Genomic DNA, 25,110 nt, shown 5'->3' with positions numbered 1-25,110 from the left:
GTACACCATATTCTTGTTCCTCACAAAAATGGAAGAGTACCCCAAAGAATGAATGACAGTAAAAATGTTAGAACCCCCCCCAAATCCCCACCTACTCCCCCCTCCCGCGCGCAGGCGACAACTCTTCCCTCTCCCGCGTACTTCAGCAAAAAAAAAGCATCAGCACCTTCCACCCACCCAGCAAGTGATTGCAAAGCCCCCCCCCCCCGAGAAAGGCCACTGTCTGCAGTATAACAAAAAAGAATCGTTCGCCCAACAGTTTGACACACCACAGACTCTCTCCCTCCCCCAAGTAAAAGGACAGGGAGGTGTCACCCTCTCACAGCGAGAGGGGAGGCATAACAAAACTGCCCGCTGATAAAGACTGTCGCGCTGTGTTTCTCCCGCCGACTCACGAATTGGCAGCAAACTCTCCCCTACCAATGAGAGAGAGGGCGAGGGCGAGGGTGCACCATTCGCCGATTACAGAGGCCCCCCCCCCCCCCCGACGGCTGATCCACCGTTCCCCGCGTTCCGTTTTCTCCCGCGACGCTTCAATTGGCGGCATTGGCACGGAGTCGGCTCGTCCCCAGGGCCGGAGCTCCTCGGATCCCCCCGAAGGCGCGCTGTTCCGTTAGGCCACCTCCTCGGGACATCGGAGAGCGGGCGGTCGCGAGCCCCCGGGAGTGGGTCCCACCGCCGCAAAGGACAGCTCCAGGTCAGGGTCTTCGACAGGACCCCACCCACCTTGAGAAAGGAAAAGGAGAGGCATCAAAGATAGAAACGAGCTGGGAGGAGTCGCTGTTGAACGCCTCGGCGGTGGGGCTGGTGGAAGAAGATGACCCACGCCATGGCAGTGAAGGCGGGGGATGCCTGTAGATGTGAAGTGCAGGTCAGGCAGCATCTTGATGCCCTCCGTTGGTCAGGGTTGGCCGTGGGTGTTGAATCCGGGCTGTCTAAACACACAAGCCTCCACACACAATATGGAGGGCAAGCCGCGGCCCGTGTAGCGAGCTCCCCCTCTCCACGCGTCTGATGAACCCAAGGGAACGGCAGGGACCGACACAGCTTGGCACCGGCGGCGTCGCAGGAGTCGCCAGTCAGCGTTGAACTCAACGTAGGTTTGCCTCGGGGACTCCATCCCCGGATTTTTCCCTCGGGGTTCACTCCCGAAGCCTCCCGCGTGAGTGGGTGTAGCCTCAAGGCAGCGGAGGTTTGAGATCAGAGTTTTCCTTCTCCTAGATGGACTGCCAATCGCGGCCGCCGAGCCCCGTCTGACTGGGGTGACTGGGTTTAAGGTGCCGGGACCCTTCTGTCAGTAGAAACTATTCCGCCAGGCTTAGAAGCCAAGCCAGATGTGATGGCCAGGTGTTGGATAGTTGTCAGAGGCTATTTGAGATGCACGCCACTGGGAGCTCGTCCTCCCCCAGCTATGACAACCTCAAGAACTTTAAGTGTCCTGTAGTAACACACAAAGTGCTGGAGGAACTCGGCAGCGTCTATGGAGAGGAATGAACAGTCGACGTATCAGGCCGAGACCCTTCATCAGGACTCGTCCTGTGCATAATTCTCGTTTATCCTTCGTTTGTCCCTCGTCCTCCCCTCCGGCGTTTGTTCCTAACTCCCGCAGCTGGAGCGGGGTCTGTCCGTAAAGCCGGCTGAATGTTTGAGGGTTTGTGGTCCAAGGAGACGATGTCTTGAACTTTCGCTCCTCCCTGTTGCAGGGCGTCCCGCTGCCTTTCCACAAACCCCCCCAGAAGGAATTGGAGGAGGAGGAGGAGGTGGAGGATTTGGAAGGTAAGTGAGGAACGTACAAAGTTATCAATAATACCTGCAGGCAGAATTGTTTGTGGCATTTAGATTTATTAGTGACTATTTACTGAGATTTATTTATTCCCAAGTACATTGAAACATATCGGGCTATGTGTCATTTGTGTTAAGGAGCAGAAGTAGGCCATTCAGCCCATCGAGTCTGCCCCACCATCCCATCATGGCTGATCCCAGATCCCACTATAAGACACGGGAGCGGGATTGAGGCCGTTCAGCCCATCGAGTCTGATTGCAGGTGTCACCACGCATTCCGACGCCAGCATAACATGACCACAACACGGAGCAGTACAAACAGTGACAACGAGACTACAGCGGCAAAGCAGCTCCTTCTTTCACGCACACACACACACGTGCACGCACGCACCTTCAAACCCTGGACAGTCCGCCTCCGGTCTCGGACCCACAGGCACCCAGGTCTCCAACCTCCAGACCTGCCGACCCAGGGGCGTCGACTTCCGCCTGTTTGCCGTCGACCCCATGACTTGCCGATCGCGGGGCTTTGAACCGTGGGCTCTGGAACTCCGGGCTCAGGCGGGCCCCCGACCCCTGGGACTCGCTAATCAGTGGAGTTCGCAACGGTCCGGACTTGCAGACGTTGGGTCTACGACTTCGGTCTTTTATTCTTATCAAACCCCCCCCACACACACACACACACACCGCATCCTCTTTGCCAGAGTCCACGCTATCTTCCTCTCCCTCTCCCCCTCCATAATTAAAGTAGTCTGCTGGGTCGCCCGTTAATCTTGATTGTACAAAAAGACAATCGGGAAAAGATTGGAGATTAAAGATCCGTTCTGTTTGTCACATGGGCACCAGGACGCTTACAGCGAAGCGCGCTGTTTGCGTCAAATCGAGCACGGAGCAGCCCGCCAGTGTGGCCAGTCTTCGGCGCCATCGTTAGCACGCCCACAGCTCGCTGACCCTAACCCACGGACGTGGGAGGAACGCCACGCGGTCACGGCGAGGACACAGGAGGGGATTGAGTCCCGATCTTACAGCTCCGTGTTAACCGTGCCGCCGGGCGTAACTGCGGCTGAACGGACCGTAGCTTCATTTTTCCGGCTGATCCAACTCGCTTCAAAGGGAACCATTGACCTCCGGTTGCCCAGCAACAAGCAAAGCTGTGTGTTATTCACGATAGGTTTTTGTTGTTTGGAGATGCAGCCCATTCTGGCCCAGCAAGCCACACCGTACCTCAACCCACCGATTCAACCCTGGCCTGACCGCAGGGTAATTCACAATGACGGAATATCCTATTCATTTAAACCTCACCACCGTCCCACAAAGTGAGGGAGTAAAAATCTTCGCGTCGCAATGCACGGACGCGTGAATTTAAAAGTCTAATGGCTTGTAGAAAGAGGCTGTCCCGTCGCCTGTCGGCCTCGGCTTTAATGCTGTGGTACCGTTTGCCAGACGGAAGCAGCTGGAACAGTTCACGGTCGGGGTGGCTGGCGTCCCCGATGATCTTCCAGGCCTTCTTTCTGCCCCTGCTGCTGTAAATGTCCTCACTGGAGGGAGGGTCACATCCACAGATGCGCTGGGCTGTCCGTACCACACCCGGCAACGCCCTGCGATCGAGGTTGGTGCGGTTCCCGTACCAGGCGGTGATACAGCCAGTCAGGATGTTCTCAATGGTGCCCCTGTAGAAAGGTCTTAGAATCTGGGGGCTCGTGCCAAACTTCTTCAATCGCCTGAGGTGGAAGAGATGCCGTTGTGCTTTTTTCTGCCACAGAGCCGGTGTGTACAGATCATCGGTGATGTGTATCCCGAGGAACTTGAAACCACTCACCCTCTCAACTGCAGACCCATCGATGTTGATCCTGTCTCCGTTCCTCCTGTCATCCACGATCAGCTGTTTTGTTTTTTTGGGACTTTGAGGGAGAGGTTGTTACCTTGCCACCACTGTGTCAGGGTGTTAACCTCTCCTCTGTCAGCTTGATCAGCAGATTGGAGCTGTGTGTGGCAGTACAGTCGCGGGTGTAAAGGGAGTAGAGGTGGGGAGTTAGGACACAACCCTGGGGGGCACTTGTGTTGAGGTGAGGGAGCCCATCTTTACCACCTGTCGGCGATATGATGGGAAGTCTAGGATCCAGCTGGGGCGCAGGCCGAGGTCTCTGAGCTTCCTGCCTAGTCTGGAGGGAATTATGGTGTTGGATGCTGAACTGTGTTCCAGGAACAGCGTTCCCACATCCGCACCCCTCTCCTCCAGCTGAGTGAGGACGGTGTGTGGTGCCGTGGCGTCATTGGTAGACCGGTTACGTCGGTAGGCGAGTTGTAGGGGGTCCAGTGCGGGTGGTAGCACGCTGCAGGTGTAGCCTTTAACCAGCCTCTCGAAGCGTTTGATCGCAAAGCCGGTAATGTCTTTTCACTGTGGGCGGGGCGGCGAGCTGGCGTAGTGGTTAGCACAACGGTTTACGGTACAGGCGATCCGGGTTCAATTCCTGTGAGGAGTTTGCACGTTCTCCCCGTGACCGCGTGGATTTCCTCCGGGTGCTCTGGGTTCCTCTCAAAGACGTTCCCAGTAGGTAGGTCAATTGGCCATTGTAAGTCGTCCTGTGATTAGTCTAGGATTAGATCGGGAGGTTGCTGAGTGGTGTGGCTCGAAGGGCTGCAAAGGCCTAAACAAAAAAGAAACCCACGCGATCACGGGGAGAGCGCCCCCTTGCGCTCAGCACCGGAACTGAACTCCGAGATCCACCACCCTGAGCTGTAATAACGTCGTGCTAATGGCTACACCACCGTGGTCATTAAACGAGGCGTCTCCGTACAGAACCTCGGGACTTCTGTGGCTACTCATTACTGACTGGTCCAGAGAAATCTCTAGCCTCTGCGTTTGACGTGTGTAATGCCCTGGTGAAGGTTTCCACTGCTATGCTGTGGGGTCATTTCCATTTCCGTGCCGTGCTGGGAAGTGGGCTTTGGCTCCGGCCAAGATAAGGGACACGTGTTGGAATGTGAGTCAGCCGGTCAGGATTGAAGGGGGAAGAGTTTTCTGAAGGGCAGGGCAGCGGCCTGCTGCGGGGGCTTTTGGCGGGAGCTGCGGAGCGGGACAGGAGGGAAGATGCCGCAGAAGTGTTTTCTGCAGATGAGTGGCTCCAGGGAGGAAGGGCCAATACTCGAGAGAGGGAGATGGACTTCAAGGGAAGTTCAGAATGTGGCGTGTGCTTTCACGCAGACCAGCGTGTGAGTAAAAGACAGCTCCAATATGAGATCCGGTGTTCTCGTGCACATGGTAAAGGGCCCTTCTACTCCTATTAACAGTTTGATAAAACTGGAGTTCATAAGTATGCTTTCTTTATAATCTTATGTATAGTGTACAACCTGTTATTTCTGGCCTACCGGCATTCTGTATGGATATTAACACAGCATTCGCTCAAAACGGGGTTCCTTTAGTCGGAAAATCACCATGTTCCTGTTTGATTGAATCATGCAGACACTAGGCATATATTGTCCTGAAAGGTGGCCCTCTCGTCCCGTGGCCGTTAGCGGGGCTAGCCGGCGAGCCAGGTTTGTGTACGAGCCCGGTGAGAGGGCTGCACGAGGGCCGGAAGGCGCTCTCGGCTCAAGGTTCTAGTGTAGAGTGGGTTGACGAGCAGTGGACTCTCTCGCGCCCCCAGGTCTGGAGCAGCAGATGGTTCTGGTGGCCTGTGGGCCCTACACCACGTCGGACAGCATCACCTACGACCCCATGATGGACATCATCGATGTCATCAACAAGGACCAACCAGACGTCTGTATACTGGTGCGTAGCCTCTTTACCCTAGTAACTTAAAGTTATCACATGTCACACTCTTTCCTGTGTCTCCTTCCCCACCCCAACTCCTCCCCCCCCCCCGTCAGCTCGTCTTCCTTCCCCTCTCTGCCACCTTATTTCAGCTTCTGCCCTCTTCTGTTCCAGTCCTAAAGAAGAGTCTCAGCCTGAAACGTCAACTGTTTATTCCCCCCACAGATGCTGCCTGGCCTGCTCAGTTCCTCCAGCGTTTTGTGTTTATATCACCTGCCTACTAGTGCTGGTCTCTCCTCTCCTATCAGATTCCTCCTCATTCAACCTCTTCCACCTGTCCCTTTCCATCTTCATGGGTCATTCCCATCCCACCCACCTTCCCCCTCACCTGGTCTCACCTATCACCTCCCAGTGTCTCACTTCATCCCCCGTCTCCCCACCCACCTTCCCCCTCACCTGGTCTCACCCATCACCTCCCAGTGTCTCACTTCATTCCCCCCCCTCCCCCCACCCACCCACCTTCCCCCTCACCTGGTCTCACCTATCACCTCCCAGTGTCTCACTTCATCCCCCCTCTCCCCCACCCACCCACCTTCCCCCTCACCTGGTCTCACCTATCACCTCCCAGTGTCTCACTTCATCCCCCCTCTCCCCCACCCACCCACCTTCCCCCTCACCTGGTCTCACCCATCACCTCCCAGTGTCTCACTTCATCCCCCCTCTCCCCCACCCACCCACCTTCCCCCTCACCCGGTCTCACCTATCACCTCCCAGTGTCTCACTTCATCCCCCTTCTCCCCCACCCACCCACCTTCCCCCTCACCCGGTCTCACCTATCACCTCCCAGTGTCTTCCCAACCACCGAGGCCAGGCTAACTGGCCTGTAATTTCCCTCCTCCTGCCTCCCTCCCTTCTTAAAGAGTGGAGCGACATTTGCAGTTTTCCAGTCCTCAGACCCTAGTGACTCATGAAAGACCGTAATGTGCCGACTCTGCCACTCGGCCACTGAAGTGGGTTAATTATCGTCACGGGCACGGACCTGCAGTGAGAAGCTTTGTTTTTCAAAGTGTCCATACAGAACGTTGAATCACATCGATACTTCGAGGTAGTACGAGAGGCAAGCCGCGTCAGAACGCAGAATGAAGTGCGGTGCAGGGAGACAGTGAGGGGCAAGGGTCACAATGAGGTCAATTGTGAAGTCAGGAGACCATTTTATCGTACGAAGGTCCTAGAGCATAGAATAGTACAGGCCCTTCGGCCCACCAGGTTGTGCCAGCCCTCCATTTTTCTATCGTCAGCCAGAATTCTGGCAGCTAGCCAGAATAGGATCCCTTTATTCCCATTCCGTTTTCTGCCAATGCTCCACCCGTGCTAGTAACTCCCCTGTAATTCCATGGGCTCTTATCTTGCTAAGCAGCCTCATGTGCGGCACCTTGTCAAAGGCCTTCTGAAAATCCAAGTACACCACATCTACTACATCTCCTTTGTCTACCCTGCTTGTAATTTCCTCAAAGAATTGAAGTCGGTTTGTCAGGCAGGATTGTCCTTTCAGGAAACCATGCTGGCTTTGGCCAATCTTGTCACGTGCCTCCAGGTATTCCGTAATCTCATCCCTAACAATCGATTCCAACAACTTCCCAACCACAGATGTCAGGATAACAGGTCTAAACAGTCGGCCCTCCTTGTCCGCGGTCCCACATCCGTGGATTCAACCAAACCGCGGAGCGGGAAAACCCGGAAGTTCTCTCTCCGGCACTCGTTGTTTGAGCATTGTTATGTAAGGGATTTGCGTATCCGCGGAACCAATCCCCTGCGGATAAGGAGGGCCGACTCTAGTTTCCTTTCTGCTGCCTCCCACCTTTTTAAATAGCAGAGTAAGATTTGCCATTTTCCAGTCATCCGGTACAATGCCAGAATCTATCGATTCTTGAAAGATCATTGTTAATGCCTCTGCAATCTCTCCAGCTACTTCCTTCAGAACCCGAGGGTGCATTCCATAAGGTCCAGGAGATTTATCCACCCTCAGAAGATTAATCTTCCTGAGCACCTTCTCAGTCGTAATTTTCACTGCACAGACTTCACTTCCCTGACACTCTTGAATGTTTGGTACACTGCAGACGTCTTCCACTGTGAAGACTGATGCAGAATACGCAATCAGTTCCTCTGCCCTCTCTGCGTCTCTCATTACAGTATCTCCAGCATCATTTTGTATTGGTCCTATACCTACCCTCAACCCTATATAAGAACTTTTTTAAATACTTAAAAAAAGCTTTTAATGTCTTCTTTGATATTAGTCGCCAGCTTCCTCTCATAATTCGTCTTTTCCTTCCAAAGGATCTTCTTTTGCAAGTTTTTAAAAGCTCCCCAATTCTCTATCTTCCCACTAGTTCTGGCTTCCTTGTATGTCTTCTCTTTTACTTTTACTTTGGCTCTGACTTCACTTGTCAGACACGGTAGTGTCCTTATTCCCTGAGAATATCTTCTACTTCTGTAGAAAAATTGGCCAAGAGCAGTCATGATCACCCACATCATGCGACACGGCCACCTAACGACAGAACGGACTCTCTTTCCTGACTGAATTTGTATTAATATCCCAGCCTTTCTCCCCGGTGTCTCTTGTAAATAACGTGCTTGTTCCTGTTTTATTTCCTTTTAGTTGGGACCATTTGTGGACAGCAAGCATGAGCAGATTGAGGTGAGATCGTGTTTAATGATGATTTTATTCAGAGATGTAACAAGGAACCTCCCTTTCCAGCCCAGTGCCTGCTTGACCCGAGCGTAATCCCGGGACTGTTTACAATGACCAATCAAGTCTGTCTATGGAAACTGAAACTCACGCCCTAACGGGAACGACATGCCGACTGGTAGATGGCGTCGTAATTAAACTCCGAACTCCGGTGCCCGGAGCTGTAATAAAGTTCAAAGTAAATTTATTGTCAGAGATCGTACACGTCACCGTGTACGACCCTGAGATTCATTTTCCTGTGGGCAGACTTGGCAAATCTATAGAGCAGTAACTGTAAACAGGATCAATGGACAGCAAATTGTGCAAATGCAGAAATGACAAGATAAAAGAGCCCTTAAATTAGTGTAGTTATCCCCTGACGGTCGAGGGGTAGTAGCTGTTCCTGAACCTGGCGGTGTGAGTCCTGAGGCTCCTGTACCTTCTACCTGATGGCAGCAGTGAGAAGAGAGCACGGCCTGGGTGGTGGGGATCTCTGATGATGGATGCTGCTTTCCTGCCACAGCGTTTCATGTAGACGTGCTCAGTGGTGGGGAGGGCTTTACCCGTGATGGACTGGGCCGAATCCACTACCTTTCATAGGATTTTCCACTCAAGGGCATTGGTGTGCCCTTACCAGGCCGTAACAAAGCCAGTCAGCACACTTCCCACCACTCATCTATTTGTAGCATCCGTGCCCCCAATTTACCCCCAACGGTGAACCGCCAATAGTGCAATACTTCGGCGTAAATACGGTGTAATGCCCCCCGTACATACTCGCAACACAAATATCAGACAATACACCAAAGGTGAGTAAATAATTACAACTTTATAGTTATTTCTTAGTGATGGGTTAGTAGAAATAGATAACCTAAAGGCACCAAATCAGTAAGTTTATCTGTTTGTGCACATAATATTTTAATACGTTGGAGCTCACGCCTCCGGTTCCATCCACAACGACCGTCCGAGCCTTCGGCCACCGTCCGAACCGCCGACGTCCAGCATCCGTCGCTCTGGAACCGCTGTCCGCTCCTCACACGTCCGTCCTCCTCGCTCGCCTCCCGAAAAAAGACCGCGAATTCCCGCTCAGCTCACACATACAAGATAGCGTAACAATTCTCCATTGGTTAGCTCCCCCCTTATCTGCAGTTATAACCCAAACATTTCCAGACACAGAAACCCATTACAGCATTAAATAACATCACAGAGAAGCCATTTTGTTAGCCTGAACAGTTAACACGGTTACTGGTACTGAGAGCCCTACATATAGATTTTTGATGACGTGCCGAATCTCCACAGACTCCAGAGGAAGCGTTGCCGTGCTTTCTTGGCAAATATAAGATGGGTCCAGGCGGCTGATAGCGTCATGCTAGCTGCTATGCTAACAAGAGTTGAAGGGTTAAGTTTAACTGCGTTAATGTTCTATTTTTTGAGATACAGTGAAGAACAGGTCCTGGAATCCCCAATTTAACCCTGGCCTGATCACAAGACAGTTTACAATGACCAATTAACCTATTAACCCCTAGAGCTTTGGACTGTGGGAGGAGAGTCACGCATTCCACGGAGAGGATGCTGGGATTGAACTCCGAACTCCGACACCCCGAGCTGTGATAGGGTCGTGCCAACCACGGCGCCCTTTCTCGCGGTGCAGCAAACGATTCTGCCCCCGCCTCTTCCTGTCTTCCACCCCTGCTCGAGTGGAAATGGCCGGTCACAGTGGGCTAAACGAGGGCAGGAATGGGCAGTGGCGGTGCTCTCTACACCATGGGTGTCTTCGGTTTGCGTGGAACTAGGGGACGTAGCCTCGAGATTCCGGGGGGGGGGGGAGGAGATTTAGGACGGGGATGAGGAGGAACTGCTTTTCCCAAAGGGTGGAATTCTCTGCCCGATGAAGCAGTGGAGGCTGCCTCAGTAAATATATTTAAGACCAGGTTGGATAGATTTTTGCATAGCTCAAGGGTTACGGGGAAAAGGCAGGTAGGTGGAGATGAGCCCATGGCCAGATCAGCCACGATCTTACTGAATGGCAGAGCAGGCTCGACCGGATGGCCGACCCCTGCCCCCGTTTCTTGTGTTCTTGTGACCCAGTGGAGTACCTTCCATTGCTTCTGTTGTCCTCTTCACAGAACTGCAAGCTGACAGTGACGTTCCAGGAGGTTTTCAAGCAGTGTATGAAGGGATTTGTGGAAGGAACGAGGAGGTACGTGTCCGTCTTTATTTATCCAGCCGAAGTCTGTTCGAGTTCACATTTATTGGCTTCTGACTGTACGTGTGTACAACCAAACAGCGTTCCACCGGACCACGGTGCTCCCACAGAACATGCATCACACACAGCATATAAAACAGAATATTACCACAAATAAGTTAATAAAATGTAACTCAAAATGCCTGTGATGTGCAGAGCGCAGGTAACCAACTCCACGTTCAAAGTACGTTGATTATCAAAGTATGTGTACATTATACAACTTTGAGATTTGTCTCCTTACAGACAGCCACAGCACAAAGATGACTGGATGATAGCCAATGGTGTTCCAGTGTTTTTAAAAAAAAGTCCCTAAACATAAACCAGGAAATTATAGGCTGCTGAGCTACGTCAGTTGTTGGAAAGTTATTGGACGGTATTCTCAGGGACTGGATATCTAAGTATTTGGATAGACAGGGACTGATTAAGGATAGTCAGCATGGCTTTGTCTGTGGTAGGTCGAGTCTAACCAATCTTTGAGACTTTTTCAAGGAAGTTCCCAGGAAAGTGGATGAAGGGAAGGCAGTGGATGTTGTCTACGTGGACTTCAGCAAGGCATTTGACCAGGTCCGGCATGGGAGGCTGGTCAAGAAGGTTCAGTCGCTCGGCATTCAGGGTGAGGTAGTAAATTGGATTAGACACTGGCTTTGTGGGAGGAGACAGAGAGTGGGAGTAGAGGGTTGCCTCTCTGACTGGAGGCCTCTGACTAGCAGAGTGCCGCAGGGATCGGTACTGGGCCCGTTGTTGTTTGTTGATCTGGATGATTTTGTGGTTAACTGGATCAGCAAATTTGCAGTAACACCAAGATTGTGGGGTGGGGGGGGGGAATATAGTGAACAGCGGGGAGGACTATCAGAGCTCGCAGAGGGATCTGGACCAGCTGGAAAATGGCAGATGGAATTTAATGCAGACAAGTGTGAGTATTTTCACTTCGGTAGGACCAGCCAGGGTGGGTCTTACACGGTGAACGGTCGGGCACTGAGGAGTGTGGTAGAACAGAGGGATCTGGGAATACGGGTCCATAATTCATTGAAAGTGGCGTCACAGGTAGACGGGGTCGTAAAGGGAGCTTTTGGCAGATTGGCCTTCATAAATCAAAGTATTGAGTACAGGAGAGGGGATGTTATGTTAAAGTTGTTTAAGACGTTGGTGAATCCTCATTTGGAGTATTGTGTGCAGTTTTGGTCACTGACCTACAGGAAAGATGTAAATAAGGTTGAAAGCATGCCGAGAAAATTTACAAGGATTTTGCCTCCAGACCCGAGTTACAGGGAAAGATTGAATACATTAGGACTATGTTCTTTAGAACGTAGACAACTGAGAGGAGATTTGATACAGGTGTCCAAAATTATGAGGGGAATAGATGGGGTAAATGCAAGCAGGCTTTTTCCACTGAGGTTGGGTGGGACTTTAACCAAAAGTCATGGGTTAAGGGTGAAAGGTGAAAAGTTTAAGGGGAACATGAGGGGAAACTTCTTCACTCAGAGGGCGGTGAGAGTGTGGAACGAGCTGCCGGCACAAGTGGTGGATGTGAGCCCGATTCCAACGTTTAAGAGAAGTTTGGATAAGTACATGGATGGGAGAGGTGTGGAGGGCTGTGGTCCTGGTGCGGGCAGTTTATATGGTTTAGCATGGTCTGGATGGGCCGAAGGGCTTCTTTATGACTCAACAACATGAGTTAGACGTCCGCTTGAGTGTAAAATTTAAAATCCAATGCAGCCTGACTAGATACAACATGTTCCCATCGCTGACCTCCCCATAGCTCCAAAGTCTCCATTTGAGGATGACGAGCCAGGTATTCATGTAGAAGAAAGGAAGCTGAGGGTTAATATTAATAAAAACCTTCACTCTGGACCGACCCTGTGCATCCCTGAATCTTTTGTCAGACCCTCACTGATGCAGTTAAGAAAGCGTCCATTCCGGATGCATCCCAGCTCGAGAAACTGCAGAGAGATGTGGGCACAGCTCAGCTCCTCACAGAAACCAGCCTCCCCTCCACGGACCATGAGACTTAGGAGCTGAATTGGGCTAATCGGCCCAGTGGGACTGCTCTGCCATTCCATCATGGTTGATTTATTTTCCCTCTCGACCCCATTCTCCTGCCTTCTCCCTGTAATCTTTGACTCCCTTTCTAATCAGGTACCTATCAAACTCTGCTTTAAATATACCCAGTGACTTGGCCCTGACAGCCATCTGTGGAAATGAATTCCACAGATTCACCACCATCTGGCTGAAGAAATTCCTCCTCACCTTTGTTCTAAATCTATGTCCCTCTATTCCAAGGCTGTGCCTCCAGGCCCTAGACTCCCCAACTACAGGAAACATCCTCTCCACATCCACTCTCTCTGTGTCCTCTGGTCCTAGACTCCCCAACTACAGGAAACATCCTCTCCACATCCACTCTCTCTGTGTCCTCTGGTCCTAGACTCCCCAACTACAGGAAACATCCTCTCCACATCCACTCTCTCTGTGTCCTCTGGTCCTAGACTCCCCAACTACAGGAAACATCCTCTCCACATCCACTCTATCTGTGTCCTCTGGTCCTAGACTCCCCCACTATAGGAAACATCCTCTCCACATCCATTCTATCTGTGTCCTCTGGTCCTAGACTCCCCCACTATAGGAAACATCCTCTCCACATCCATTCTATCTGTGTCCTCTGGTCCTAGACTCCCCCACTATAGGAAACATCCTCTCCACATCCACTCTATCTGTGTCCTCTGGTCCTAGACTCCCCAACTACAGGAAACATCCTCTCTACATCCACTCTCTCTGGGCCTTTCGGTTTTCAGTAGGTTTCAATGAGATCCTCCCTCGTTCTTATAAACTCCAGCGAGTCCAGGCCCTGAGCCGTCAAACACTCCTTGTATGTTAACCCTTTCACTCCTGGGATCATTTTCATGACCCACCTCTGGGCCCCCTCCAATGGCAGCACATCCTGTCTATGATAATGGGCTCAAAACTGCTCACACAATATGTCAGTCTCAGTCTGACCAATGCATAGACTTAGTCAGGTCCCGTTGGGTTTGGGTCAGGTAGACAGACCCTGATCCCACCCTTGACCCCAGAGCCATGAGCTCTTCTCTAATTCAGCGATTTATGGAAGTGATCTGCGGACTGACACCCGTCTGTTTTCTGACCCTCGGACCGTGCTTTCTCCACACTTTACTTCTGGAGCAGCCTAGGTTCCTCCTAGCACGTGTCTGGCTCTGCGCTTGGGAGGGTGTTGACAGCCTGTGTCACCTGCCTGGACCTCACTGTCTGCTGAAGACGTTCACAGGGGTTTCGTTTACCCGGCATCTTCGTCACTCGTCGCCATCCAGGAGCACTTGGGAGCCTTTAATAACCAAGGAATGCCAAGAAGAGCATTTGCACATGCCTAAAAGTCCAAAATAACTTGACTGAACTGAACCAAATGAGATTAGTGTCGAAGCTGTTTTGTGGACGTCCACTGAATTTGTTGGACGGGCAAGATTTGAATTTGCAGAGGGCCAGCAGGCAGGGCGAGCGCTGTGAAAATCGACCATGTCTGAGCCATTTCGATGGACACTTGAGGGATTTATCGGCACAACGCAGATATGTTGGGATTGGCACTTGGCTAGAATGCCTGGGCCCAGAGCTTAGCCAAGGTCAGTGGCAGGGTCCAGTTGTCTTTCCAACTGAAGATTGGGGTTCTGCTTAGTTATTAACAGTGGAGTGTAAATACTGTGTCGTCCAGTTAAAGATTAGCTTTATCTTTAAAAATCGGTTTTATCTACCAAACGTGCATCAAAACGCATCATTTGCGCCCACAACCAACGCAGTCTGAGGAGGCGCCGGGGTCAGCCAGCAGGTGTCTCCGTGCTTCCGGTGCCAACGACTCGCTGACCCTCGCCTGCAGCACACACGGAACGCCGGAGGAACTCAGCAGGTCAGGCAGCATCTACGGAAATGAGTAAACAGTCAACCATTTGACATTTCAGGGGGAGACCCTTCATCAGGGCAAGAATGTGAAAGCTGAGGGTTTGTAAGGCATAGGTCAGACCACATTTGGAATATCATGAGCTATTTTAGCGCACTCCCCCCCCCCCCGTAACTTTTGCCGCGCTCTCCCCACCACCGCTGCCCTTCGTTAGACTCCGCCCTACGCCCTGGGGAGGCCCACGCGGTCACGGGGGGAAGCTGCGAACGGGCAGCGGCGGGAATCGAACCCGGGTGGCGGGCGCTGTGAAGCGTTGCGCTAACCGCTATCCTTCCATGCCGCCATTCCTGCGTAGTTCGTTCCAAAGATGCGTGGTTTCGTCGGCCAATTGGACGCGTGAGCGCAGGTTTGTAGGGCCTTTTACTGTGCCATTATCTATAAATAAAACAATATAAATGTACATTTTATTTTAACTGGGCCCCAGATAATCCATGGGAAGGATGTGTTATCTGTACACGGTTGTATCTCTAATTTAACTGGAATGCTTTCTGTACAGCTCAGGGGCACACCTTGTGTTCATACCATCACTGAGGGACGTTCATCACGACCTGGTGTATCCTCAGCCGCCGTTCCACAGCTTCGAGCCATCAAAGGACGATAAAAGGGTACTTCTTCCTTCTATTTATCTTTCTTCGCGATTTTTTAAAATCTGTTTTAGTTTCAACTCTGCAGCTCTTGCAATTGACTTTGTTCGTGGAGTGTGAGTGTTGACCACAATCAGAATCGGGTGTAATATCATATCACGTGATTTTTTTTTTGTTTCTCTGACAGCAGTACCCTGCAATACATAACGGTGGATTTAATTCAGCTTTTTTTGACACAAAAGAAAAGGGATCAAAGTGAAAACAGATGCCTACAAAGTGATTTAAATTAATTACAATTATTAACCACAAAATTATTTTTAACGTAATTACTCTTTCCACTCCCTTAAATTAATATTTAGTAGATGCACCTTTAGCAGCGATTACAGCTTGAGTCTGTGTGGATGGGTCTGAATCAGCTTTGCACAGCAGGACTCTGTAATTTTTCCCCATTCTTGATTGGTCAGAGCATGGAGGGGTATGGGGAAAAGGCAGGAGATTGGGGCTGAGAGGCAGAGGGGAAGAAGCTGTTCCTGAACGTTGAGTGTGTGTCTTCAGGCTCCTGTACCTCCTCCCTGATGGCAGAGGGGAAGAAGCTGTTCCTGAACGTTGAGTGTGTGTCTTCAGGCTCCTGTACCTCCTCCCTGATGGCAGAGGGGAAGAAGCTGTTCCTGAATCGCTGAGTTTGTGTCTTCAGGCTCCTGTAACCCCTCCCTGATGGCAGAGGGGAAGAAGCTGTTCCTGAATCATTGAGTCTGTGTCTTCAGGCTCCTGTACCTCCTCCCTGACGGTAACAGTGAGAAAAGGGCATGTTCTGGGTGGTGGGGGTCCTTAATGATGGACGCTGCCTTTCTGAGACATTGCTCCTTGAAGATGTCCTGGGTACTACGGAGGCTGGTACCCAAGACGGAGCTGACTGATGTTACAATTCTGTGGCTTATTTTGATCCTGGGCAGAAAAGACCCCTCCCTCCAAACCAGATGGTGATGCGACCAGTCAAAATGCTCTCCGCAGCACATCTGTAGAAATCTACAAGTGTTTTAGGTGACGCGCCAAGTCTTCTCAGACTCCTAATTAAATCTAGCTACTGCGGCTGCATCAATATGTTGGGCCCAGGTTAGGTCGTCCCAGTGCAAAACCTGGCACTTAAGAGGGAAACAGGACGACTGAACTGCTGAAATCTGGAGCCGACACACACCTCTGTCAGCCTCTGTGGAGAACTGAGTCAGGTAGAGATCTTCCCGTGACCTGAAATGTTGACCATCTGTTACCCTCCATGAGTGTTGCCCAACCTCCTGAGCTTCTCCAGTATCTTGTATGCCCCTTCACAGGGCGCCCTTTTTACACCTGGTTCCGATGGGGGCATCCACGTTCCTTAACAGACCATTTGATGTTTGGTGATTCTCGGTCTGATCTCAAGTTCAACTTCAGTTTATTGTTCATTCACCTGCACACGTGCATACCACCAAACAAAACAGTGTTCCTCCGGACCAAGTGCACAACCCAGTACAGATAACTCGCGCTCAACCGTACGCACGTATACCGCCAAACGAAATCTAGATGGAGACGTAACGTAGAGATTTTTACTCCTCATGTAAGGGTGTATGAAATAAAATCAATGCAATTCAATTCAGCAACGTTCCTCCCGACCAAGGTGCACAACACAGTACTGGCACACACAACTCGGGGTAATATTACCACAAATAAATTAACAAATAATAAGGTGCGTTTACGACTCAAGTTAAAAAGTGAACAGTATAACGCGACTGGTGCTCCATTTGTGATGAGAGCAGGGCGGTGGCACGGAATTCAGTGGGGTCACGGCCTGGGGGGGGGGGGTGGGGAGAAGCTGTTTCCAATCCTAACCGTTCTCGTCCTAGTGCTACGGTACCTCCTGCCTGAGTCACCGAGATTGTGGGACAAATGGGAGGGATCACTGACAATGCGTGCGCAGCACTCCTGATAAATATCTCCGGGAGGAAGAGAGACCCTGATGATCGTCTCGGCAGTTCTCACAATCCCTTCTAAAGAATTGCTGTCAGATGCTTTGCGACCTCTGTACCACTCGGTGATGCACTTTGTCTGGGCTCTTTCAACATCGCTCCTGTAAAATTCAGTTAGGATGCAGTGGGGGTGGTGATGGCGCCTCGCTCGTCTCAAAATCTCCTCAGGAAGTGGAGACACCGCTGTGCTTTCTCGACCAGTATTGCAGTTTCTATGCAATGGCTACAGGGCATCTCATTATAGAAGATTTTGGATCACTGTGGAAGACACCAGCAGTGCAGTGGAAGTTCCAGGTGTGAAGAGTGTGAAGTTACCATTACTAGGGAGAGCGTTCTGGGGAAACTGAAGGTCACCTGGGCCAGGTGGACTACACCCCAGGGTTCTGAAAGAGGTGGCTGAAGAGATTGTGGAGGCATTAGTGATTAGTAATCACCTGATTCTGGAATGGTTCCAGAAGACTGGAAAATTGGAAATGTCGATCTTCAAGAAGTGAAGAGAGGCGCAAGAAAGGAAACTACCGGCCAGTTAGCCTGACCTCAGTGGTTGGGAAGATGTTGGAGTCAGTTATTAAGGATGAGGTCTCAGGGGACTTGGAGGCACTTGATAAAATAGGCAGCAGTCAGCATGGTTTCCCCAGGGAAAATCTTACCTGACAAATCTGCTGGAATGATTTGAAGAAATAACAAGCAGGATGGACAAAGGAGAATCGGTTGATGTTGTGTACTTGGATTTTCAGAAGGCCTTTGACAAGGTGCCACACACGAGGCTGTTTAACAAGCCACAAGCCCGTGGTATTACAGGAAAGATTCTAGTGTGGATAAGGCAGTGGCTGATCGGCAGGAGGCAAAGAGGGGGAATAGTGTGAGCCTTCTCTGGCTGGCTGGTGGTGACTAGTGGTGTTCCACAGGGGTCTGTGTTGGGACCAATTCTTTTTATGCTATGTGTCAATGATTTGAATGATGGGATAGATGACTTTTAAAAAGTGTGCAGACAATATGAGGACAGGTGGAGGGGCAGGTAGTTTTGAGGAAGTAGGGAGGCTACAGAAGGACTTGGGCAGATTTGGAGGATGGGCAAAGAAATGGCAGATGGAATAGAGTGTTGGGAAGTGTACGGTCATGTACTTTGGTAGAGGAAATGAAGGGGTTAACTATTTTCTAAATGGTGACAAAATACAAAAAAACTGGGACGTAAAGGGAGGCCTTTGCAGGTTTCCCTAATGCTGGTTGCAAGTTGAGTCGGTGGTGAGGAAGGCAAATGCAATGTTAGCATTCATTTCATTTCAGGAGGACTAGAATATAAAAACAAGGGTGTAATGCTGAGGCTTTTCAAAGCACTGGTGAGGCCTCAGTAGAAATATTCCGAGCAGTCTTGGGCCGCTTATCTTCAAAAGGATGTGCTGACACTGGAGAGGGTTCAAAGGGAGTTCACAAACATGATTCCAGGATTGAACGGCTTGTCTTATGAAGAGCGTTCGATGGCTCTGGGCCTGTGTTCTCTAGAATTCAGAAGAATGAGGGGTGGCCTCACTGAAACCTATCGAGTGGTGAAAAGGCCTCGACAGAGTGGATGTGGAGCAGATGTTTCCTGTAGTGGGAGAGTCTAAAACCAACAGACGCAGCCTCAGAATAGAGGGGCGCCCTTTCAAAACAGAGATGAGGAGGACTTTCTTCAGCCAGAGGGTGGTGAATCTGTGAAATTCTTTGACACAGGCAGCTGTGGAGGCCGAGTCTCTCTGTATATTTAAGGCAGAGGTTGATAGATTGTTGATTGGTCAGGGCATGAAGGGATATGGGGAGAAGGCAGGAGATTGGGGCTGAGAGGGAAAATGGATCAGCCACGATGAAATGGCAGGGCAGACTCGATGGGCCAAATGGCCTAACTCTGCTACTATACCTTATGGTCTTACAGCGTCGCACAATGCATCATTAAGACAGCGCATTGAGGTAGTACGAGGGAAAACAATAACGGAATTCAGAATGAGGGGTCTCAGTTACAGAGAGAGAGAGAGTGCATCGCAGACAGTAAGGTGCAAGTCAGGAGTCCACTTTAATCGGACAAGGGGGCCGTTCATTGTTCATACAACGGCAGGACAGACGCTGGCCTTGAACCTGGCGGTATGTGCCGCCAGGCTTTTGTATCTTACGGGTGGTGGGGCGGAAGGTGGAGGGTGCCCGGGCTGGGAGGGGTCTCGGGTTATGTTGGCAGAGAGGAGTGTAGGTGAGAGGGTTTGGAGGGTGTTCCTGGGCCAGCCTGCTCAAAATTGTACGTAATGCCCGAGGGCGGGATTAAATCTGCACCCCTGGTGCCGTGGTGGGGGTAATGGCGTCGAGGCAGCAGGTGCGGTTTACATCATCCCAGCTGTTATCCAACCTGTGTCTGTCGGGCCTGTGCCTTTAAGGCATCGACCTCGTTCACTGCAAGAAAGCAGCTTGGAGGTTCTGACCCGAAGCTTGAAAACAGCGTGTAATTTATTGCCCCCCTCAAGGGAATCCGGCAAGAAGCCACTTAACTGAACTCCCTCGGGGAGCTCTAATGTTCCTCTCCTGCAGCACAAAGCCATCAACGGCAATCTGATAGTGGCCGCATTTTTCAAAGTAAAATTCATCACCAAAGCGCGTACTTGTTACCGTACCTGAGATTCATTTCGCTGCAGGCGTCGTAAACGGAACAGAATCTGCGAAAAATTGTACCTGAACCGTCCGTGCAAAAGAAGACAAAGTGTGCTGATGGGGAAAAAAAAATATTACTAAGAACACGAGTTGTAGAGAGTCCCCGATGGTGAATCTGTAGGCCGTGGAATCGGTTCAGAGCTGTGATGGTGTTGAGCTCGGGGCTCAATGAAGGCTGTATCATCTGAGGCCATATAAGATATCTGGCAGCTAACACTTTTGCTAAAGCAGCTAAAATAAATGTTGGAGCTGACTGAGTTTACAACTCTCTGCAGCTTATTTCGACCCTGTGCAGTACCCATTCCCCACACCCCCATACCATAATCTTCAACAAAGGTAATCCTATCTGTTTTCCCAACCATCACCTACCAGCCCCTGCGTTCTGTTTTACGCAGCGCAGTAGCGAAACTGTTGAAGTTCAAAGTGCATTTATCGTCAAAGTCTGGTTAAAACTCCACAACCTCGAGATTTGTCTCCTTTCAGGCGGCCACAGAGCAAGAAACCTGAAAGAATCCTTTTTGAGAAAAAGACTTCAGACACCCATCGCACAGAGAGAGAGAGAAAAACGCACACAAATCGCGCAAACGATAAAAGCGAGCAGCAGCGTTCAGAACGAGCGTGAGTCCGTAGACTCGTAGCCCGGATCAGGCCCGCGGCCCGCACGTCGCGGACCAGCGAGCTGAACCGGCCCACTCCCGGGCCCCCTGCCTTTTAAGTCCACCTGACCCGGTGTTGGGGCAACGCTTCCCAGCGCCAGCCACCCGGGTTCCATTCCCGCCGCTGTCCGCGAGATTTTACACTCGTTCCTGTGACCGCGTGGTTTTCCTCCCACATTCCAGACAAGTACGGGTCAGGGTTGGCGATATGCTGGCATGGTTATGTTGGCACCAGAACGGGCCCTCCCCCCCCTACCCCCCCCCAATCCCAACACATCCTCGGACTGTGTCGATCGATGACACAGGTGACGCGTTTCATTGTGTGGGTTTTAACGCACATGAGACAAATAAAACTAACTAATCTTTAATAATGTTTTTTAAAATGTGTCCTGAATCAGCATCAGCTTCCACACCTCCCCGCCCCCGTCAACTCCGATCTGTGCTCGGTGAATTCCCTGGTGACTGAGCCCGTGTGATGACGGCCGGCGATGGAGCGGATTGGCATTGACCTCAATCAAATGAGACATCCTAATGGAGAAAGCAAGCTTTTAGTCAGAGCGTGTTCCATTTTGAAGATTCATTACCCGGTGACCCCCACCGAGCGCTCGTCGGCATTAAAGCCATTTTGCTATTCCCTCGCCAGCTGTGGTCCTCCAGCTGACCTCGCGGGGGGCGGGACTGGTTTCTGTCTCCCGATCCGTTTCGAGCGTTCGCGCTGGCGGCTGAATTTCCCCGGCTTTTCTTGCCATGCAGGTGGAGGCCATTCTGCCCTTCGTGCCTGTGGCAGCAGTCCCTTCCATCCCTTTCCCCCGCTTAATTCACAGTGGGATTTGCAGTTACGTGCACAAGTACTTAAACAGTGTGTGTGTCTATGTTACGTGTATAATGTCTGTTTGTCTATCCAATCTATTTATCTATCTAGGGTGCCAAAGACTTTTGCAAAGTACTGTAGTAATTTTACGTATCTCACCGTACTGCTGTCGCAAAAAGAAACAAATCTCTCGACATCTGTGAGTGATGATAAACCTGATTCTGATACGGGTCTCTGCTGTGGACCGAGAGTGGGAAGAGGGCAGGGAGAGGGGAATCACGGTCGGGAAAAGGGGAGAGGGAGCGGGAAGCACAACAGAGACCCAGATCAGAGTCGGGTTCATCATCGCTCGCATGCATCGAGAATTGTTTTTTATTTTGCGGCTGGACCACCGAGGTGAGAGACGGAGGAGGAGGAGGAGGAGGAGGACACCGAGAGGGTGGTGGTGGACACGTGAGGAGAGCAGTGGTGAGAGGGGAGCCGGAATGGGGGAAAGTAAAAAGAGAGAAGGGGGAGGAGAGGAGAAATTACCGGAGGTTGTTGAGATTGATCGTGCCGTCAGGGTGGAGGCTACCCAGACGGAACATGAGGTGTGGCTCCTCCAGCCCGAGGGTGGCCTCCTCAGGCCTGTAGAGGAGGCCTCGGACCGACGAGCCGGAATGGGTTGTGGAATTTAAATGGGTGACCACCGGGAAATCCTGCCCTTTGCGGTGGGTTTGATGTTGAATTGAACCGATGTTATTGCTGTCAGGTGGGAGGCTACCTGCATCAGGACAGGAATGAAGACAAGAAATGTCTTCTTTTTCAGAAATGATACTTCCTCAGAAATAACCTTTGTTTATGATAGACCGCTTGGAGCTGAGCACAGACGTAATTTCAGACTACTTGGACCGGGTAGGAATTTTGGAGAAACAAGAATTATATTTTCTTGAATATAATGTGTTCAGCCGCACAATGGTGCTGAAGCTTTGCAATAAGCGAAAATGTTTTGTTGATGATTTTCGTTTGTACTCAGTGTCTGAGGCTTCTCGCTCAAGTGTCCAACAATAATCAGCCAGCAGTGATGGATTCCAGTTGCCCTGAAACCGTCTCTCCATGACTGTAATGTCCTGGTGAAACCTTTCACCGTGCTCGTCACTGACGGCGCCGAGATTTGCAGGGAAGGAGTCTAGATGGGAATGCAGGAAATGAATCTTTAGTGACAGGTTGCACTTCATGGTTTCGTCTGCTTGAAGCACATTGTCAACCAGCTGCACGAAGTTTGGTGCTCCGTAGTTGCCAAGAAAACTTTCAGCGATGTCCTTGAATGCCTTCCATGTGATTTTCTCCGGTCCCACTAGAAGTTCTTCGAATTGCCTGTTATTAATGACCTGTTTGACTTGGGGACCAACAAAAAAATGCCTTCCTTACTTAACCTTGGCATCACTTATTCTGACTTGAACTATGAATTGAAATAACAAATGTGAGCGATTTCAAAAAGAAACGGTGCATGATGGGGAAGTTTCATGATCGGCGACCCAAAATCCATAAGGTGTACCCAAAAGTATTCAGGAAACAAAATCCTTGGTTGTCCAGTGCAATCGGCCAACTACTGCGTTGTCTAATACGTTTTCTTCTTTTGACAGAGGGTCCACTTTGTCTCTGAGCCCTGCACGTTGAATATCAACGGCGTGGTCTTCGGGGTGACGTCGAGCGACGTTCTCATTCACATGACCGCAGAGGAGATCAACAGGTACGTGGGAAGTAGTTATTTAAGCAGGATCTCATTCAGGCCCTGTGGAACGCCTGGCTGTAAAAGGTGCTGAAGCCCGTGTGTAGGGTGCTTCCCTTCATCGGGCGGGGAACGGAGTACCTCACCATGACAGGGGATCACTGACGTAGTCTGACAGGTCGTTCTGGCGTGTCGGTCCACGGCCTCTTTTGCTATAAAGAAGCCCCTCTCGGGCGGGAGGAGCAACACCGCGTATTCCGTCTGGGTAGCCTCCAACCTGACGGCACGAAAGCCAATTCCTCCAGCTTCCAGGAATTTTTTTTTTCTCTTCACCCTTCCTCCTTCAATTCCCAACCTTGACCCTTTTACCTCTCCTCACCGGCCCATCACCTGTAGAAATTTGCAAGCGTTTTTAGTGACGAACCAGATCTCCCCAAAACTCCAAAAACACTGGGGCGTAGGCCGCCGACGGCAGCTTGCCCGTGTCCTCTGTCCTGGGGCAAAGCCACCCTTCCTCTCCCAAGGGAGACTCTTTGGAGCTACTGTTGGCGTTTTTGTCACTCTGGGTTTTTAATGGGGTGGAGTTGCTAGTCCTCTGCCCAACCCTCCTCCTCTTGCAACCGAACTGGGGACCATCCATGGCAGAGTTCAACCACAGGAATTATGTGACTGAACTAGAGAAGGTGCATAAAAGATTCAGAAAGATGCTGCCCGGCTTTTCCCCCGGGTAGGGGAGTGTCGGGAGGACCTGGGCGACGGACTGGAGGTGGAAGGCCGGCAGGCAGCCTACCTTGTGTATGTGTGGGAGGGTGGGGAAATGGGGAAATGAGAGCAAGAATGTGACCAGCGGGCCCGCGGCCGATCAGCCGCGCCGTGAGTCAATCGTTTCTCCTGCGTGCCGGGGGCACTCTCTTTCGGTGCGGGCTCTCGAGCACGCACGCTTTCGTCTTGGGCAGTCGTTTTTGCGGTGTGTACCGTTGCTCGCGACTCCGTGAAGACTCTTAATCACGCTACTCCGCCATCCTTCCAGCTCCGCCCGTACGAAAGGTTTGTTGCATGTTGTACGCTGGCTGTGCGTCGTTCTGCCAAGCATCGCGGACGTGCTTTCTCAGAGCCAGAATGTGTGGCAGCAGTCGCGGGCGGCCCCCAGCGCGTTCTTAGTTGACCGTCGCTGTACGTTCCGATAAATTACTGTAATCTAAAACTAGGCTTGAGATGGGGGGGGTAGATTTAAAGGGAGCAAGTTTCTCCACAGAGGTTCCAAAGATACTTCCCTTTCTACTGCCCATTACGCCGCTGGCGTTTAGAGCCGCCATGAAGGCCCTCCGTCTCTGGCGGAGTTCCTCCAGTGTTTTGTGTGTGTTGCTTGGATTTCCAACATCTGCAGATTCTCTCTTGTTCGAGATTAATATCACCAGCATATGTTGTGGGATTTGTTGTCGGGTGTGTGGGAGCCGTGCAACGAAATACAGAATAATAGAGAAAAGTCTAGTGAATGACAGTTTTTATAATATTTATTAAATAGCTAAAGTAGTGGAAAAACAGAAATTAAAAAGTAGTGAGGTAGCGTTCACGGGTTCAATATCCATTCAGAAGTCAGATGGCAGAGGGGAAGAAGCTGTTCCTGAATCACTGAGTGTGTGTCTTCAGGCTCCTGTACCTCCTCCCTGATGGCAGAGGGGAAGAAGCTGTTCCTGAATCGTTGAGTGTGTGTCTTCAGGCTCCTGTACCTCCTCCCTGATGGTAGCAATGAGAAGAGGGCATGACCGTAATGATGGACGCCGCCAGTTTGAGACATCGCTCCTTGAAAATGTCCTGGATACGACGGAGGACAGTGCCCATGATTGAGTTGGCTAATTTTACAACTTTCTGAAGCTTATTTCGATCCTGTGCAGTAGCCTCCCCACCCTCCCATACCAGACGGTGATGCAGCCAGTCAGAACGCTCTCCATGGTACATCTGTACATTTTTGGTGACATACCAAATCTCTTCAAACTCCTCGCGAAATATAGCCACATAAAGAAGAAAATAATAATTTTTAAGAAGGCGACAATTAGAAACAAAAAAGAAGCAAAGTCTACTTTAATGCAAAGTGGTGACAGTGTTGCCGTACCAAGATAGGGTTGTGCTGGTTTGTTCAAGAACCGAATGGTAGCTGTTCCTGAACCTGGTGGTGTGGGACTTCAGGCTTCTGTACCTCCTGCCTGACGGGTGCTG

The 25,110-nt window shown here is 50.9% G+C and overlaps 1 protein-coding gene across 2 annotated transcripts in view; it reads left to right on the top strand.

Moving 5' to 3' along the window:
* pola2 (polymerase (DNA directed), alpha 2) overlaps positions 1–25,110 on the top strand; it is a 105,799-nt gene that overhangs the window by 55,917 nt on the left and 24,772 nt on the right. For both annotated transcript variants that reach the window (XM_073031436.1, XM_073031434.1), the window contains 6 exons: positions 1,704–1,776; positions 5,427–5,551; positions 8,190–8,228; positions 10,382–10,455; positions 14,955–15,063; positions 22,808–22,914. In XM_073031436.1, coding sequence (XP_072887537.1) covers positions 1,704–1,776; positions 5,427–5,551; positions 8,190–8,228; positions 10,382–10,455; positions 14,955–15,063; positions 22,808–22,914 — 527 coding nt within the window. The remainder of the gene's footprint in view (positions 1–1,703; positions 1,777–5,426; positions 5,552–8,189; positions 8,229–10,381; positions 10,456–14,954; positions 15,064–22,807; positions 22,915–25,110) is intronic.

The sequence above is a fragment of the Hemitrygon akajei genome, chromosome 28 (genome assembly GCF_048418815.1).
Source record: "Hemitrygon akajei chromosome 28, sHemAka1.3, whole genome shotgun sequence".
Lineage (NCBI taxonomy): Eukaryota > Metazoa > Chordata > Chondrichthyes > Myliobatiformes > Dasyatidae > Hemitrygon > Hemitrygon akajei.
Note: the sequence above shows the minus strand (reverse complement) of the source record. Positions and strands in the feature narration are given on the sequence as shown.